Source organism: Hyla sarda, chromosome 9, assembly GCF_029499605.1.
Source record: "Hyla sarda isolate aHylSar1 chromosome 9, aHylSar1.hap1, whole genome shotgun sequence".
Lineage (NCBI taxonomy): Eukaryota > Metazoa > Chordata > Amphibia > Anura > Hylidae > Hyla > Hyla sarda.
This window is the reverse complement of record NC_079197.1, coordinates 107,378,042-107,395,755: the sequence shown is the minus strand read 5'-3', so window position 1 is coordinate 107,395,755 and position 17,714 is coordinate 107,378,042. Positions and strand designations below refer to the sequence as shown.

The 17,714-nt window shown below is 39.3% G+C and overlaps 1 protein-coding gene across 1 annotated transcript in view; it reads right to left on the bottom strand.

Moving 5' to 3' along the window:
- Positions 1 to 255: 255 nt before the first annotated feature.
- RNF128 (ring finger protein 128) overlaps positions 256 to 17,714 on the bottom strand; it is a 68,767-nt gene continuing 51,308 nt past the window's right edge. The window contains exons 4-7 of the mRNA XM_056540123.1: positions 10,226 to 10,308; positions 5,869 to 5,965; positions 3,625 to 3,790; positions 256 to 2,451 (exon numbers count right to left, since the gene is read on the bottom strand). Of these exons, the coding sequence (XP_056396098.1) occupies positions 2,330 to 2,451; positions 3,625 to 3,790; positions 5,869 to 5,965; positions 10,226 to 10,308 (468 nt within the window). The 3' untranslated portion in view covers positions 256 to 2,329. The remainder of the gene's footprint in view (positions 2,452 to 3,624; positions 3,791 to 5,868; positions 5,966 to 10,225; positions 10,309 to 17,714) is intronic.

Sequence of the window (17,714 nt, the reverse complement as noted above, 5' to 3'; positions counted from 1 at the left end):
TCCTTTTTATATGACCACAGTGCTCTCTGCTGAAATCTCTGTCCATTTTAGGAATTGTCCAGAGCAGGAGAGGTTTGCTATGTGGATTTGCTCCTCCTCTGGACAAAGGTGTCAGCAGAGAGGACTGTGGCCAGACAGAAAGGAAATTCAAAAAGGAAAGAACTTCCTGTTGAGTATACAGCAGCTGATAAGTACTGGAAGGATTAAGATTTTTAAATAGAAGTCATTTACAAATTGGTATAACTTTCTGGCACCAGTTGATTTAAATCAAAATGTTTTCCAGTGGAGTACCTCTTTAAGGCTTTCTAGTTATGCTTAAAATATTTCCCTTTAGGGTACATACAGTGTTTGCTGCAGATTTGACACTGTGTAAAGGGGTGTAACTATATTCTTGAACAAAGTCTTCAGTAGCACATCCGCAGCATCAAATCTGCAACAAACCCAGTATTTTTGAATGTATCCTTAGGCTCTGTTCACATGGCGGAATGTCTACAAGAGTATTCCACATGGAAAATCGGCTGCAGCAGAGTCCTTTTGATTGTAATGGGATTAAGCTGCACTGTGCACATGCTGGAATTTCCGTGGCAGATGTTTCTGTTGTGGAAATCCTAATGTCGCTGTCCGCAGAAAGACTTGTCTATTCCTTCTGCGGATTCCACTCAGAAATGCATTGCACGCCACATTTCCGAGCGGTCCTAGGGCACGCCGGATCATTAAAATGTGTAGAAAGTCCACCTGTGTTTTGCAGGCGGACATTCCGCACCATTTTTGGCCTAGTGAACCTGGCCTTACAGTATAGTCATTTTTGTTTCTGCAATATGTGCATGGATTTCTTTAATTGAGATCAATGGGACAGTCACAGAAATTCATGCAAGATTGAAGATCAGTATTTCCCAACCAGTGTGCCTTCAGCTGTTGCAAAACTACAACTCCCAGCATGCCCGGACAGCCTTCGGCTGTCTGAGCATGTTGGGAGTTGTAGTTTTGCAAAAGCCGGAGCAACACTTATTGGTAAACTGTTGTAGATAATAAAGAATTCAAATAGTACTACTGGTAATGTATCAATGACAATGAACATCTAGAAAGCCTTGTGTAAAATAAAACTTTGGGGCAGCATTAGACCAGTCAAATAAAGGACACCAACAGTACCCAACACATCCCATTGACTTATGTGGTCTGCCAGGTTCTGTTGTGGGGTCTCTCATTTTGGGCCTTAAGAAGGGTACAGCATGGTACACTGATGTGCATATCCCATTGGACAACTACTGATGGAGATTTTAAGCAGAGCGTCTGATGCTAGTGTCAACACACCCTAAGAATAGGGGTTAACAGGAATATCTTATCCTTGCAATCCCCTATTGTCCATGGGCAGAGCACCCAGATGGCAGTGCCCCCCATAGATATGTACAGTGTTCCCTGCAAATATCTTAGAAGCCAATGGAATATTTAATTGTGTCTTATCATAAAGCAAGATTAAAATTAAATGAGAATTACTTTTTGTATTACTGAATTTTACATACAAAACCTTAACATATGGAAGTCTGAATAAGATTAGTTGACTATTACCTACCCTAGTAACTACTACTTCAAAAGGTTTTACCAAGTACAACAGTAAAGGCCACGTTAAAACATGGTGGACATTTGTTGTACTTTTTCAATCTGCAACACATACGGTACATAAGTACACATACAGCACTTTTTTCACTGCGTTTTCAATGCCATAGTTAGTTTTTAGAAATCTAACTTAATATTTTGTAAGAAAAACAAAACAAATACAGTCTAATACTGTAAAATAGAAATCGGCAGAATTTGGGTTTCTTGCAGTAGATGCACCTAAACTCTCACCGTGCTTTACCAATCTTTATTAAACAGAGCAGGTTGGGTGCCCCCCAGCTGCTGGACAACCAAAGCCTGCCATATCACATGAGCGACGTTGTGAGGGATATGTCATTTTCCATTTGTTGACAAACACTGTATACCGAATTAAAGTGACATCAAAAGTGATATAGTAAATACAGAATTAGGGATTTAGTGAGGTATCTAGTGCATGAGAAATTGAAACTGGATAATTTAATAGATTAATACACATAAAAATTGTTCTATAAAATTACATTTTGTGACTATAATAAAATATGCACTTTGTCAAGGTAAAAGTACTTAAAATTGTAGTATACAAGGCTGTAAAATCCGGCTAGGAATTAACATTGGTCCTAGTGAAATGCCTTTCATCTCCATCTGTAGGGTGATGCCTTCTAGAGTCTATGCTTCTTGTTTAAAATAGAAAAATCTGCAATTAAAACTATTTAGGAAACTGGACGGTATTATCCTTTCAAGACTTTACATTCTGAATGTGCGAGACCTCTTCACTCTCAAATGTTGGATTGTCCATATGTGGAAGAACTTCAACGACTGTAGCTGAGGCATCACTGTGTACAAGCTCCACATTCTCATCTAGAAAATAAACAAGATGGGCATTGGAGTTTTCATTTAAAAGGTTGACAGATTATCATCATGGTTAATAAAGCTGGCATGAACTTAGAAAAAGTACAGTATGTTAGTATTTGGCCACAGTGCTAGGAGGATTACTTATGTGGAGGTACATAACACCATGCAGGGGATTTATCACACCAACGTGAATGGTCTTCGGAACATGGTCTGAATGCACAAGTTTAAGTGCACTAGTGCATTCAGTAGAGCATAGCTGCAGAAACAATATTTCACCACTGACGTCTCACGAAAAAGGTTCTATTAGCTAAGTTACTGTAATGCCCATGCAGAGGATCAAATTCCAAGTACAGTAGTCACCGAAATGAATCGTTGCTATGACCTGGTCATTCTTTCAGTGCAGTCCCCAATTGGAAATTCCCTTGTGTGCACAGTGCATAGAATCTCCATACAGAATTTCACAGGGAGAAATCCTGTAGCGTGCATGGACCCTCAGATTGTGCTGTGAAGAAGACCACCTCACTGTGATTGACTGCTGTGACCTACAAGGCCAGCTTGAAAGTGAGAACGTTTTGATAAATGCTGCGGGTTGTGGAAGATTTACACAGCACTTGGCGGTTTCCATGAGTCACATATTCTTCGAATGGAGTTGAACTGCTTTTGCTCAATCCCTGCTTTATTCACACTCTCACACACACTGTATACACACACTCATGCACCCTATATCCTAGATATATCTTAGATATATCACCTCTCCTCCAGAAGTGCCAAAATTCTGATGCTTAGCACCTGACACTCATTTATAATGCTGTGTGTGCCAAAAACTACAGGAAAATGTGCCTTGTCTGACAAGAGGGTGTAGTTTATTTGAAGAGGCAATGGATATAAAGAAGTCAATATGGCCCAAATGCTAACCATGCCCTAAAATGTTGACGCATCACCATTGCCTAAAGTAAGCCAACTATTGGTTGGTGTAAACTTAAACTAGACAGTCTACATAGTACCACATGTAGGAACATTAATTTACAAATAAGATTTGTATTGGTATTTTATAGATAGGTGGCCAAAAAAAAAAAAATTCACCTCAATTCCGCAAATAAAAATAAAAAAGACAACATTACATGACATCTTTGTGTTTTTTGAACAGATGAAAGTTCACTTTAATATAAGGATACTCACAGGCGTTGTCTGAGTCTTCTGCAATCTCTTCAAGGCCTCGGACAGAAGCATATCCAGAGGATGCATTATCACTGTGGGTCTCTTCTTCTATCTGCATTGTAGCCTGCTGAACTTCACTAGATACCGAAGATATTGCCACAGTGGTATCTGCTTCTTCCTCATCAGCCTGCAAATATGGAGTTGAAAATATTACACTGTGAACACTGTTTGTTTACTCGACCGCTATAAAACTTTTTAATGCGGCAGGCAGTCAATTTTACATCCTGAACCATTATTTCTATACAATCTCTAAAGAGTACCTATCGCCAAACTTTGCTATTTACTTTCTGTTAAAATTCTCAACCTTCATATGTTTTTAATGTAATTGAAAAAATGGCCACTAGGCGGCTATTCTCTTCCCTGTGCAGGTCAAACATTTAGTTTGGTCTCCTCCCGGCCTGGCAGGAGACCAAACTCAGGAAGTGTGTGTGGGGCATGGCGAGGCACAGCTTTTGCAGGCTTTAGTGATGTCGTGCCTGCTGGGAAATGCCCACTTTCTCCTGCAAGGAACTCACACAAGATGAGCAAGTGGAAAGGTATGATTATACAGCTTCTTAAAACTAGGGAAAAAATGTAAGAGCAGGAGGGGTATTAGGAGTAGTTAGGGAACATAATCTGATTTAGTTCAGAAAATACAGTTTGATGACAGGTACGCTTTAAAGTTAAAATGCTCAGTGCAAAGTGTTTAGTGGGTATGGCTAGGGCCATGTCAACTGTATGCGCATCATTAAATCCCACATGCAGCTGAAATCTATGACAGATCAATGATCCTTGACCAGTTGCTAAATTCTTGCACATCATAGGCAGCTGCATGCCAGCAACCTAGGAAAATCTGGGAGCCACGCAGTATGTCGGCATCCTGGCGTAGGCACATGCAATTACGCCATTCATCACACCTACCTTGAGAACAGAGGAGGCAGTTTTTGCTTTTTGTTGACTGATCAGACTATTCATGCAGGCATTAAAACAATGTGCATCTACATAATGTGCATCTACATCCAAATAATGTACCTGGATTCTTTTAACCTCTTATTTTATTTACTTCTTTACATAATTATTCTTTTTCCTTTCAAAGGTTTTCATTAAAGTTTTGAACAAATAGGAAATATGCATAGAGTCACAAAAGGAAAACAATAGAGAGGCATCGTCAAAAGCAACAGGCTAGCTAATGAGTCCATTCGGTAGAGAACAAAGTCCCAACAGCGTAGGAACAGCCAGAGAGTCGCGACCAGAGATCCAAGCTGGTCGAGGTCCCAAAAGAGCCTCCGATTCATTAATAACCTCATTTAAAACTAAGAGCACATCTATGAATAACTCAAAAGAAAGTAATAATATGTATAACAGACAAGCTCCCAGAGTAACCAGGAGACCGACAAAACAAAGACAGAGACAGAAGGAGAACGAACAAAATGTACAGGGGAGTGGGGAGAGAGGCAGGAGGGGAAGCCTAGAAGATGGAAATAAAAGGGAAGGGGGGGGGGGGGGAAGAGAGAGAGAGGAATCCTCCGTCCTTGAAAAAAAAAAAATAAATCAAGGGGAATTACTTAAGTACTCCATCCAAGGCTGCCAGGTAGCATCAAATGCTTTTTGGGAGTCCAGAAGAATGCTAGTCCATTTGTCATTAGCCATGATCCAGTTTAATTTAGCTCTTATAAGCTGGAAAAGGACAGAAGACGACTACCAACTAGTTGCTATAGCGATCTTGGCAGCCAGGAAAATTGAGTAGATAAGTTTACGCTTCCCCTTGGGAATATTAGGAATAGACGAATTCAACAAAGCCTGATCCATTTTTTTTTTTTTTAAGATTAAAACTCATGACAGAGAGAATCAGATGGGAGACACGGATTCAAAAAATGGTGTGAAACATATTACCCGTTTGTTGGCATTTACGGAAACATAAGGGGGAGGCTGAATTTGTGCAAGCTGACCCAATCGGCCGCCTGAAAATATTTTTTGAGTTTGGGCATTCCCAAGCCTCCCTGGAAACGAGGAGCATAAAGTGTTTTGCGACCTACCCAACTACCCCGAGAACCCCAAACAAAGCATAATAAATTAGATTGCAAACTATCTAAAGCTGGGGCCGGGACATACACAATTATTTTACCATCTCTTATTTTTTCTTACAAAGACAGACTGGAAATTTGGACCAAAATTAAAATTAAAATTAAGTATAACTTTAGTTTTTTTTTTTTCGGTGTGACTTACTGCAATTCCTAATGATTTCAGAATGTCACACTTGCACATCGGACATGTTCTGTGTTCCAGTAGCCAGGGATCAATGCAATTCTTGTGGAAGAAATGGCTAAAAAAAACAAACAAAAAACAACAACATTTGTATAAAACTTTTAAGGGAAGATAAACAAAAACACACATATTATATATATTATATTTTATCCTTTTTATTTATACGTGCTTCTATTTTACAATTAATTGTATTGTTTTCACGGTGTTATCCATGAGTTGTTTTTTATGTTTATTGTGGGTCAAGAAAGATTTTTGGTTCAAAAAAGGTAGTATTTGAGTTCAGTATGTTATGTCCCAAAAGCAATAATTCTAATTAATAGAATATATATTATATATATATATATATATATATATATATATATATATATATATATATATATATATATATATATATATATATATATATATAACAGAACTAAAAAAATATCAAGGCAAAATAAAATAAAAATGTTATCCTCGGAGGCTCAATTGAAGTGACATATTACTAAAACATTTTTTTCTATAATGTATTACATTTTATGCTTGTGGCTGGATCTACTGGATTCTAAAAGCCAAGTCAGGAATTAAAGGGGTATTCCGGCTTTATACATCTTATGCCCTATCCAAAGGATAGGGGATAAGATGTATGATCGCAGGGGTCCCGCCGCTGGGGACACCTGCGAACTTGGTGCATCCCCCCAGCATTCCATGCCGGGCGCTGCCTTCGAGATGGGGACGTGATGTCACGGCCACGCCCCCTAGTGACATCACGCCACGCCCCTACATCCATGTCTATGGGAGGGGGTGCGACGGGAGGAGGAAAGCCAGGCACAGAATACCGGAGAATTCACCGAGATCGCAGGGGTCCCTAGTGGCGCTACCCCTGGGATCATACATCTTATGCCCTATCCTTTGGATAGGGGATAAGATGTATAAAGCCAGAATACCCCTTTAAAATATAATGTTGATAAATTGTTCACTGAATTATAGCAGACTTAAAGGATACCTATCATTTCTTACAAACTCTTGACATGTCATAATGAGATCTGTTTTGACTGGTGGGAGTTAGAATCCCAAACCGATCGCCAAAACTAAGAGCAGGAGTACAAGCTTAGTGTATAATTTCATAGAAAGTCTTCTGGACCTTCTGTGAATCCATACATGCATGCTTGGCTCTCTAAGGAAACAAAGCTGAGGAGAGACAATCAGACTAAAAAGAGGCACAACCCTCAGTTGAACACGTCTGCCCTTTGCCTGTAGATGGCACTCTTACCACCGCTTCATATTGGAATGTGCATCCACATAATCTACATGATTTATTTTCCAGACTGTTCTTCTATTTACCAATGTTTAATACTATTCTACTAAGCTAAATCACTTCCTTTTGTAAAACATTCAAAAAAAGGTGTTGGCCAGTTTTAAACAAATACATCATATTTATTTAATATTTCTTCCTGTTGCATATTAAACAAACATTGCAGAGTTTAAATAGCAACAGTGCATGTAAGGCATAGAGAAGGCGGTACACAATGGCTCTCTTATCTATATGCCATCTTAAAGCGTGCTATCTTGTGATATAAGTATGTGACCGCCTTGCTTATTGACTCTTTGCATATAATACAATGAGAATTATTCTGCCTGTACATTGGTGTGTGTATATTTTAAGAGCTACATCCTATTAAATGGGTTTTTGCTGACTTTCTGACATAGCACCCCTGCCTATTAGCTGTTTGTAGACCCATGCTGTTCGTTGTCTAATGTTGATGAGGGTTAACTACAGTTTGGCTCTCAAAAGGAGTACTTCAATGGAAAACTTTTTTTTTTTTTTTTAAATCAACTGGTGCCAGAAAGTTAAACAGATTTGTAAATTACCTCTATTTAAAAATCTTAATCCTTCCAGTACTTAGCTGCTTTATGGCGCAGAGGAAGTAGTTTTCTTTTTGAATGTATTTTCTGTCTGACCACAGTGCTCTCTGCTGACACCTCTGTCCATGTCAGGAACTGTCCAGAGCAGGATAGGTTTGCTGTGGGGATTTGCTCCTGCTCTGGACAGTTCCTGACATGGACAGAGGTGTCAGCAGAGAACACTGTGGTCAGACAGAAAGAAAAGAACTTCCTCTGGAGCATAAAGCAGCTGATAAGTACTGGAAGGATTAAGATTTTTAAAAAGAAGTAATTTACAAATCTGTTTAACTTTCTGGCACCCACCAGTTGATAAAAAAATAAAAAAATAATTTGTTTTCCAACAGAGTACCCCTTTAACCACTTAAGGACCAAGGGCATACATGTATGCCCGAAGTCTGCTCCCGTGGCTAATAGCGTGCGGCACTGATCGCTGTGCTGTGCGCTATTAACCCTTTAGACGCGGCGTTCAAAGTTGATTGCCGGATCTAAAGTGAAACTAAACTACCCCCGGCTAGCTCAGTGGGCTGTTCGGGACCGCCGCGGTGAAATCGCGGTGTTCCGAACAGCTGCAGGAGGGTCCCCTACCTTTCTCCTGTGCGTCCGATCGCAGAATGACTGCTCCGTGCCTGAGATCCAGGCATGAGCAGTAAAGCGACAGAATCATTGAGCACTGTTATTCTATGGGATAAAAATGATCAGTGTAAGATTTCAGTGTTTGCAGTGTTATAGCCCCCTATGGGAATCACCCCCCTTTTCCCGATTAAAAAAAAAAGTGTAAATAAAAATAAACAAACATATGTGGTATCACCGTGTGCGGAAATGTCAAAATTCTAAAAATATATCATTAATTAAACCGCCCGGTCATGGTGTACGCGCAAAAAAGTCCAAAATAGCGTATTTTTGGTCACGTTTTATATCCTGAAAAAATGAATAAAAAGCGATAAAAAAGTTCAATCAATACAAAAATGGTACCGCTAAAAACTTCAGATCACGGCGCAAAAAATGAGCCTTCATACTGCCCCATACGTGGAAAAATAAAGTTATTAGGGGTCAGAAGATGACAATTTTAAACATATAACTTTTACTGCATGTAGTAAATGTTTTTATCCAGAAGTAAGACAAAATCAAACCTATATAAGTAGGGTATCAATTTAATCATATGGACCTACAGAATTAAGATAAGGTGTCATTTTTACCGAAAAATTTACTGCGTAGAAATGGAAGCTCCCAAAGTTTACAAAATGCTGTTCTTCGCTTCAATTTTGTCACACACTGATTTTTTTTCCCCATTTCTCCGTAAATTTTTGGGTAAAATGACTGATGTCATCAGGGTAGAATTAGAATTGGTGGCGCAAAAAAAAAAAATTTAATAAAAAAAAAAGCCATCATATGGATTTTTAGGTGCAAAATTGAACGTTAGGAGGAAAAATGAAAGTGCAAAAACGGAAAATGGCTGAGCTTTATTTACGTAACACAACCTCTATACAATGAATGGTGCAGGGCATCCTGCTCTGTTCCTCGTATAGTGCGAGGCATTGAACACGTGCCAGGTGTCAGCACACTGTTGACCATCAGTTGATGGCTATCCTCCAAACAGGTCGTCAATATTAGATTGGCAGAGGTCTGACTCCAGGCACTCCTTTTGATCAGCTGTTTGAAGGGACTTCTTTAATGTTTACTTGGATTTAGTTACATTGGACAACGCTACATTTTTTTTGCCCACTATTCGAAAACGAACAGCAATGCAATTAAAAACATTGAAGAGGCTCAGGCACTCGCACACGTGTCACCTCCCCTTTAAACAATTAAACAGTGCTCAATCTAATATTGATGTCCTATCTAATATAGCCTATGAGTTTTACAGGCTGAACAGCCTCTTTAAAGGTTTCCACTTTGATGGTCACTGTAACACATTATGCTGCTCTATTCAAAACTCCTGCGGTGATGGAATCTTGCCTGACCCAAAAGTCAAGGGAAAAAAGGAAAAATGGATCACGACAAATCTGTTGCTGGTCTTGTATAAACAAAATCTATAACATCAGTGTGAACAGACCATACTTCATGCTTTGTTGGTCGCGTTCCTGATCCCACTGGATGGGATCAGATCTGGTCACTAAATGCATGGGTCAGGCGTGGTGCTGTATTACGTTGGTGAGTGTGAGCCCTTAATCCACAGAGAAGTAACATTTAACGTAGCTTTAGACAACTAGCATAATTACATCATGGAAGTCACTGACAAATACAGCCTAAGCCATCTACAGCAAATGCCATAAAGTTTGGTCAGCAATTTCCACTGCTCCTCATTTTTTCAAAACCAAAAAGTTAAACTGTATGAGACGTCCATTAAACGATAAAAAAAAAAGATACAATATGTAATTAGCCAGAAGTGTATATAACTTAGACCTCTGAATATTCTTACAGTAGTTATACTCACTTGCATGTTAAGATGCGCACAACATCATTTGCTTTGTATGCTTCAATACAAACAGCACAGCTATCCCCATCTGGCCCAAGCACCTGGAGAAAAAAAATGGTTGGAATACAATAGATTAAATAATAACCTAATTTGTTCCAGCTTTTTATAACAAAATATAATACCTATTAGTAAATGTAAAAGACCTACCATAGGAAATACGGTCAACAAGATATTGGAAAAGCTATTTTTTTTTTTAAATAACTTAGAGTAATCCAGTCCTGAAAATCTTATCCCCTATCCTAGTTTCAGATAGCGGGGGGTCCGACTGCTGGGACCCACCGTGATCTCTCGTACGGGGCTCCGGTTCTCTGGCCCAATAGCATGTGTCCACCACCGCACGAAGCGACGGCCGACATGCCCCCTCAATATAGCGCTATGGCAGAGTCGGAGATTGCCAAAGGCAGCGTTCCGGCTCTGCCATAAAGTTGTATTGAGGGGTCGTGTCAGCCGCCACTTTGTGTGGTGGTCGACACGCCCTCTTCCTGCAGGCTGCCGGGGCCCCGTACGGGAGATTGCGGGGGGTCCCTGTGGTCAGACCCCCTGCTATCTGAAACGTATCCTTAGGATAGGGATAAGTTTTTCAGGACTGGACTACTCCTTTAAAGCATACCTGTCATTTGCAAAACATTTTGTATAATGTAGATAACATCATATGTATGTTTGTAATGTACATTGGTAAAAATGTGTAATCTTTGGGTGAAAAAAATGGTTTATAGTCCCTGCAGCTATTGCTTATGTGTGTCTGTGCAAAGACAACATACAGGAAGTGTTGGTGGGACAGACAGGGCTCTGTACAGGCTCCCGGCTTGTCAATCATCCTGCTGTGTGAGCTGGGGACATGTCAGAGCTTCACTGCACAGAGCCCCGCTTGTCCCCAGCGCACAGAGCCCCGCTTGTCCCCAGCGCACAGAGCCCCGCTTGTCCCCAGGGCACAGAGCCCCGCTTGTCCCCAGGGCACAGAGCCCCGCTTGTCCCCAGGGCACAGAGCCCCGCTTGTCCCCAGGGCACAGAGCCCCGCTTGTCCCCAGCGCACAGAGCCCCGCTTGTCCCCAGCGCACAGAGCCCCGCTTGTCCCCAGCGCACAGAGCCCCGCTTGTCCCCAGCGCACAGAGCCCCGCTTGTCCCCAGCGCACAGAGCCCCGCTTGTCCCCAGCGCACAGAGCTCCGCTTGTCCCCAGCGCACAGAGCCCCGCTTGTCCCCACAACATCACATCCCAGAAAAAGATTAAATAGAAAAGTACCAAACAGTAATTGGCGCAAAAGTGCTACCGATAAAACTACTGTTCATGGTGCAGAAAGTGAGCCCTAATACACCCCTGTGATAAAAAAAAGTTAAAATGTTAACCCCTTGGGGACTTCGCTTTTATTGTTTAGTACTTTTTTTTTTTCCTCCTCACCTTTTAAAAATCATAACCCTTTCAATTTTGCACCTACAGACCATATGATGGCTTATTTTTTGCGCCACCAATTTTACTTTGTAATGAGGTCAGTCATTTTACCAAAAAATCCATGGCAAAACAAAAACAACAAAAAAATCATTGTGCAACGAAATTGAAGAAAAAAACACCATTTTGTAACTTTTGGGGGCTTCCGTTTCTACACAATACATTTTTCGGTAAAGATAATAAATACTTGATCTTTATTCTGTAGGTCCATACGGTTAAAATGATACCCTACTTATATAGGTTTGATTTTGTCGTACTTCTGAAAAAATCATAACTACATGCAGGAAAATTTACACGTTTAAAATTGTCATTTTCCGACCCCCTATAAATTTTTTATTTTTCTGCATACAGGGCGGTATGAGGCTCATTTTTTGCGCCAGGATCTGAAGTTTTTTTTATCAGTACCATTTTTGTTTTGATAAGACTTCTGATTGCTTTTTATTCATTGTTTTATGGTATAAAAAGTGACCAAAAATACATTATTTCAGACTTTTTTTTACGTCTACGCCATTGACGTGCGGTTTAATTGACAATATATATTTTTTTATAGTTTGGACATTTACGCACGCGGGAATACCACATATGTTTATATTTATTTTTATTTACTTTTTTTTATGGGATAAGGGAGGCGATTTGAACTTTTATTAGGGAAGGGGTTAAATCACATTTATTAACTATTTTTTACACTTTGTTTTTGCAATATTATAGCCCCCATAGGGGACTATAACAGGCAGTACATTGATTGCCAGCACTGTTCAATGCCATCTCTCTGCAGTCCTGGTCCCCAGCTGATCCGGTTAAGGGGCTTCGAGTCTGATGCTGAGTGGTGAGTGCAGGATTTTTTACTATTACTGTTCAATACTATGCCATAACATTGCACTGATCAGTGTTATCGGCGTTCGAGTGTTAAAGCCTGGATCTCAGGCTTGGAGCAATCGCCGATCGGGCACAATGGGGGAAGGTAAGTCACCCTCCGCTTACGTCCTAGCTGATTGGGACACTGCGGTTTCACTGCGGTGGTCCCGATCAGCTCGACTAAGCTGCCGGGAATGTTTTTTTATTTTATTTTTACATTTTAGATGCGGCAATCAATCTAAAGGGTTAATAGCGCACGTTACCGTGATTGGTAACGCACGCTATTAACCCCAGGTCACGGCTACCGTTAGCCGCCAGGACCAACATGATATGACGCGAGGTCACCACATGACCCAGAGTTATATCGTGGGAGCAGGACGTACAGGTACGCCCTGGGTCCCCAAGAGGAGGATCTGGATGTTTTTCTGGGAAAACATAATATTACAGGTTATGGGTGCTACATTCCAGAAGGTTGGACAGTGATCCAGAGTCTTATTCTGAGTGACAAATTTCAGGAGTCGGGAAAGGATTTTTCCCCTTATAAAAGGGCAATAAGCATTTATCCTAAGTGTTTTTTTCTTTTTTTTTTTTGTTCAACCTAAAACAGTAAAGTTATAGGTTAACCCTGATGATCCTGATGCAATAGCCTATATTTTTTTACTTTTTATTGTTTACTGCATTCTGTGTTTTTCCCTTAACCACAGATCACTGCATCCAGTCCTAGAAGAATTGCATATAGTCAAACTTTTGTATTACCAATAGGAAGAAAAATTTGCTTGGTTATACTTGTGTCAAAATCTTCTTGACTGTTACGTCCCATGGGTAAGGTAATCTCCGTCACATGTATCAGTGTACAATTACTTGTCCTTATTTGTTCCCCAGGGGCCAACAGCTTACAAAACATAAAAAAACTGCTGTCATGCGCCAAATCTTACAGTTGTCCTAGCCCTGGGTTTGTCATTAGGTGCCATGTGCTGTGACATGAGACTGCAGTTATACCTATGGAGCGATCTTCACTTGGGGAGTTTATATAATATATACACACACTATATATATATATATTTTATATATACATATTATATATATATATATATATATATATAGATAGATAGATAGATAGATAGATAGATAAAGTCCAAATGAAGAAGCACCGTGCGTGGCTGTTGCCAAGGATTCCAGATCCAATCGGGTGCTCAGCTCCAGGGTCCAACTCAGACCCCAAGGAAATCAAACAATAGAACAAAGAGAGCGGCACTCCAGTATAGGTGAAACCCAGCAAGAGTGTTTTGTTCACACATCTACAAAAAACGCGACATTTCGGTTCATCAATAGAACCTTTCTCAAGCTCTTTCTTTGTTCTATTGTTAGATTATATATATATATATATATATATATATATATATATATATATATATATATATATATATATATGTAGAAGAGAAGTTGTAGGAAAACCGCACATCCAAAAAAATATATATTATATATATATATATATATATATATATATATATATATATATATATATATATATATATATATATACACATATACATACACATACATACACACATAAATTCAGCCATTATGTCCTCTTCGGCCCTGTAGTATCTTAATGGAATGTTATGCAATACACATTGGTTATTTCCTTTTATCAGCATATATAGAACACTAAGGCATAAATACATCAAATAAAAGTAGAAACCTAATCTAAGACCTGATAATATTGTTTTTATCTTTATGGGTGAAGTTTTGCAGGCAGCATGAAACTAGTTGAGCAAGTCTTGAATAACAAGTGGCCCCTATGTGAATAGAGGAGATGTGAAATCACCAGAGGGATCTTTTCTGAGGTCATAAAGAAAAGCCGAGAGCCGCAGCAGCAGTTTTCCTGCGGTGACTCACAGCTCTTTTCCCTCTAGAAATGTTGTTTACAAATAAACACTATACATTGCTTATTCTCATCTACTTCTAAAATGCAGCTGAAAGTTTTTTTTAAATTATTATTATTATTTTACAGCCCAACCCCCCCCCCCCACCCCCAAAAAAAATGAGAGAGAAAAAAAAAAAAAAGGAGGTATACGATGTTTCTTGCCAAATTTTTAGTGAATCATTAATCCTTTTTATAAATTCAGGGGTGTGTATTTATTTTTTTTTTAAACAAAGGGGCAAATCTTGGCACAAGATAAAGAAAACACATTCCCTATGGCAGTGTTTGCCAACCAGTGTGCCCTCAACTGTTGTAAAACTACAAGTCCTAGCATGCTGGGAGTTGTAGCTTTGCAACAGCCAAAGGCATACTGGTTGTAAAACAGCGCCTTAAGGAAATATTATGAGATATTTTCCCCCTACCTTATGCTACAATCCAATCCTCTACGTCAGTGTTTCCCAACCAATGTGCCTCTGGCTGTAGCAGAGCTAAAACTTAGTAGCACTAAATGGGCATTTTTTATTTTTTTTATCCACAGAAAGTTACAGATTTGTAACTTACTTCTATTTAAAAATACTAATCCTTCCAATACTTATCAGCTGCTACGGAGAAAGAGGTTTTCTTTTTGAATTTCTTTTCTGTCTGACCACAGTGCTCTCTCTATTTTTAAAAAAAATATTAATCCAGCATTTATCAGCTGCTGTATACTACAGAGGAAGTCCATTTATTTTTTTAAAGTCTTTTCTATCTTACCACACTGCTCTCTGCTGACACCTCTGTCCATGTCAGGAACTGTCCAGAGCAGGAGCAAATCCCCATAGCAAACCTATCCTGCTCTGGACAGTTCCTGACATGAACAGAGGTGTCAGCAGAGAGCAGTGTGGTAAGATAGAAAAGACTTAAAAAAAAATATATGGACTTCCTCTGTAGTATACAGCAGCTGATAAATGCTGGATTAATATTTTTTTTTAAATAAGTCATTTACAAATCTGTTTAACTTTCTGGCACCAGTTGATTTAAAAACAAAAATGTTTTCTACTGGAGTACCCCTTTAAAGACCTTTTGTAATTTGGCTGTTTAAACATTTTTGAATATTTAATAAAAGTTAAGAAAACGGCTCTTGAAAATCCCACCACTAGGGGTCCCCATACCTACTGGCACACCGACCAGTCCTGGAGCAGCATCAGGCTTGTCTATAAGTCATGGACAAGTGATGACTCATGGACAAAGCTGCATGAGCAGACACATCAATCACCTCCCACCACCACCACAAGGGAGGGACACACCCCATCCCCTAAGAGGATTTCTATCACTGTGAATGAATGAAATGAAAAGAGGGATTTTATAATAAACTAGCTGATTACCCGGCATTGCCCGTTTTTTCCTTCCTAATCCTTGTTGGGGAGAAAAATCAACAAAAGGAGGACGCTTTTGACTTTATATCCCATCCTCATATATTGTCATATCCCAACCTCCCATCCCATCCTTATGTTCCATCCTCAGGTGAGACTGATTTGTGATGAAGATATTGTAAGCTGAAAATAGAAGGGGACATGGCTTTGTGGGACTGGGCGTGATTTTGCAAGCCAGAACGATGCACAAAAAGGGTAGATAATAAAAGGGGTGGGCCTGCCTTTGTAGGATGGGGTGTGGTTTGCAAGCCAGACTGTCACATTCGCCAGGAGATGCGCTCTGAGCTTGTGGAGTAAGGTACTGGATGTCCCATATACTTGCATGAGACTTGAAACAAAAACCCATTTTTTATATAAGGGTGTAGGTAAGGGTTAATTTAACTATCATATCTTTTTTATTTGACATAAGTAATATGTGTGCCAGGTATTACTGAAATATCTTCAGCCGTACGGAAGTTATGTGGGAACATACATTTCCCATAGATTTGCATGGAACTTTAAACAAAAACTCCAACCCTCACAAATGGGGATAGTTAAGGGTTAAATTAACTATCCTATATTTTAAGTGGACATATGTATATAACATGTGACAGAGTATTATCAAAATATCCCCAGCTGTTTGGAAGTTATGCAGTAACATATTTCCCATAGACTTGTATGGGACTTTAAAGGGGTACTCCTGTGGAAAACTTTTTTCTTTAATCAACTGGTGCCAGAAAGTTAAAAAGATTTGTAAATTACTTCTATTAAAAAATCTTAATCCTTCCTGTACTTATTAGCTGCTGAATACTACAGAGGAAATTATTTTCTTTTTGGAATGCTCTCTGATGACATCACAAGCACAGTGGTCTGTGCCGACATTATAATAATAATAACACTTTATTTATTGTTGTCCTTAGTGAGATTTGATCCCAAGTCCCCAGCACTGCAAGGCAGCAGTGCTAACCACTGAGCCACCATGCTGCCCTTAGCATACATCTGCTATGCATGGTTGCTAAAATGGACAGAGATGTCAGCAGAGAGCACTGTGCTCGTGATGTCATCAGTGTTCCAAAAAGAAAGGAATTTCCTCTGTAGCATTCAGCAGCTAATAAGTACTGGAAGGATTAAGATTTTTTGATAGAAGTAATTTACAAATATGCTTAACTTTCTGCCACTAGTTGATTTAAAAGAAAAAAGGTTTTCACCGGAGTACCCCTTTAAATGTATTTTGCATGCCTTTCCTAATTTTTCATTTTACTATCTATATTATAAAATAATCCTGCAGTATTTATTCTGTTTACCTGGCCCAATATTAATCTAAGATTTCCTGTGCAGTCTGTGATAAGAAGGAGGCTGTTGTAAAGTGATTTGTACAGCATTACACCAGGTGACACCAGTATATAATAAAGATAGTAGGAGCTCAGTCTCCTCTCCCTGTAGAAAGACCTCTGCATAGGTCACAGAGTATGCTTATTCAATGAGTCCCATACAAACAATAGGGTCTGGAGATGTTCATCGTGTTTATATCCATGGGGATTATTGTAAAGCATATCACTAAAAGCGGTTAAAAAACAGCTTAGGCAAGATGGCTCCCCTCATAATAATTTTATTAAAATAAAAATTACAAAATCAGAAAAATTAAAACAGATTAGATCAGAAAAATTAACATGTTTCTGTATCAGGCCCTAATCTGGAAAAAAAATCTAAAATATCTAGGTGAAACTTTCACTTTAATGATATAATGCACCTAAAGCATGGGTTAATCTTACTATGATTATGGAACTATAGTCCTTATCTATGACTTGGAACACCCATAACACTGTGTATAA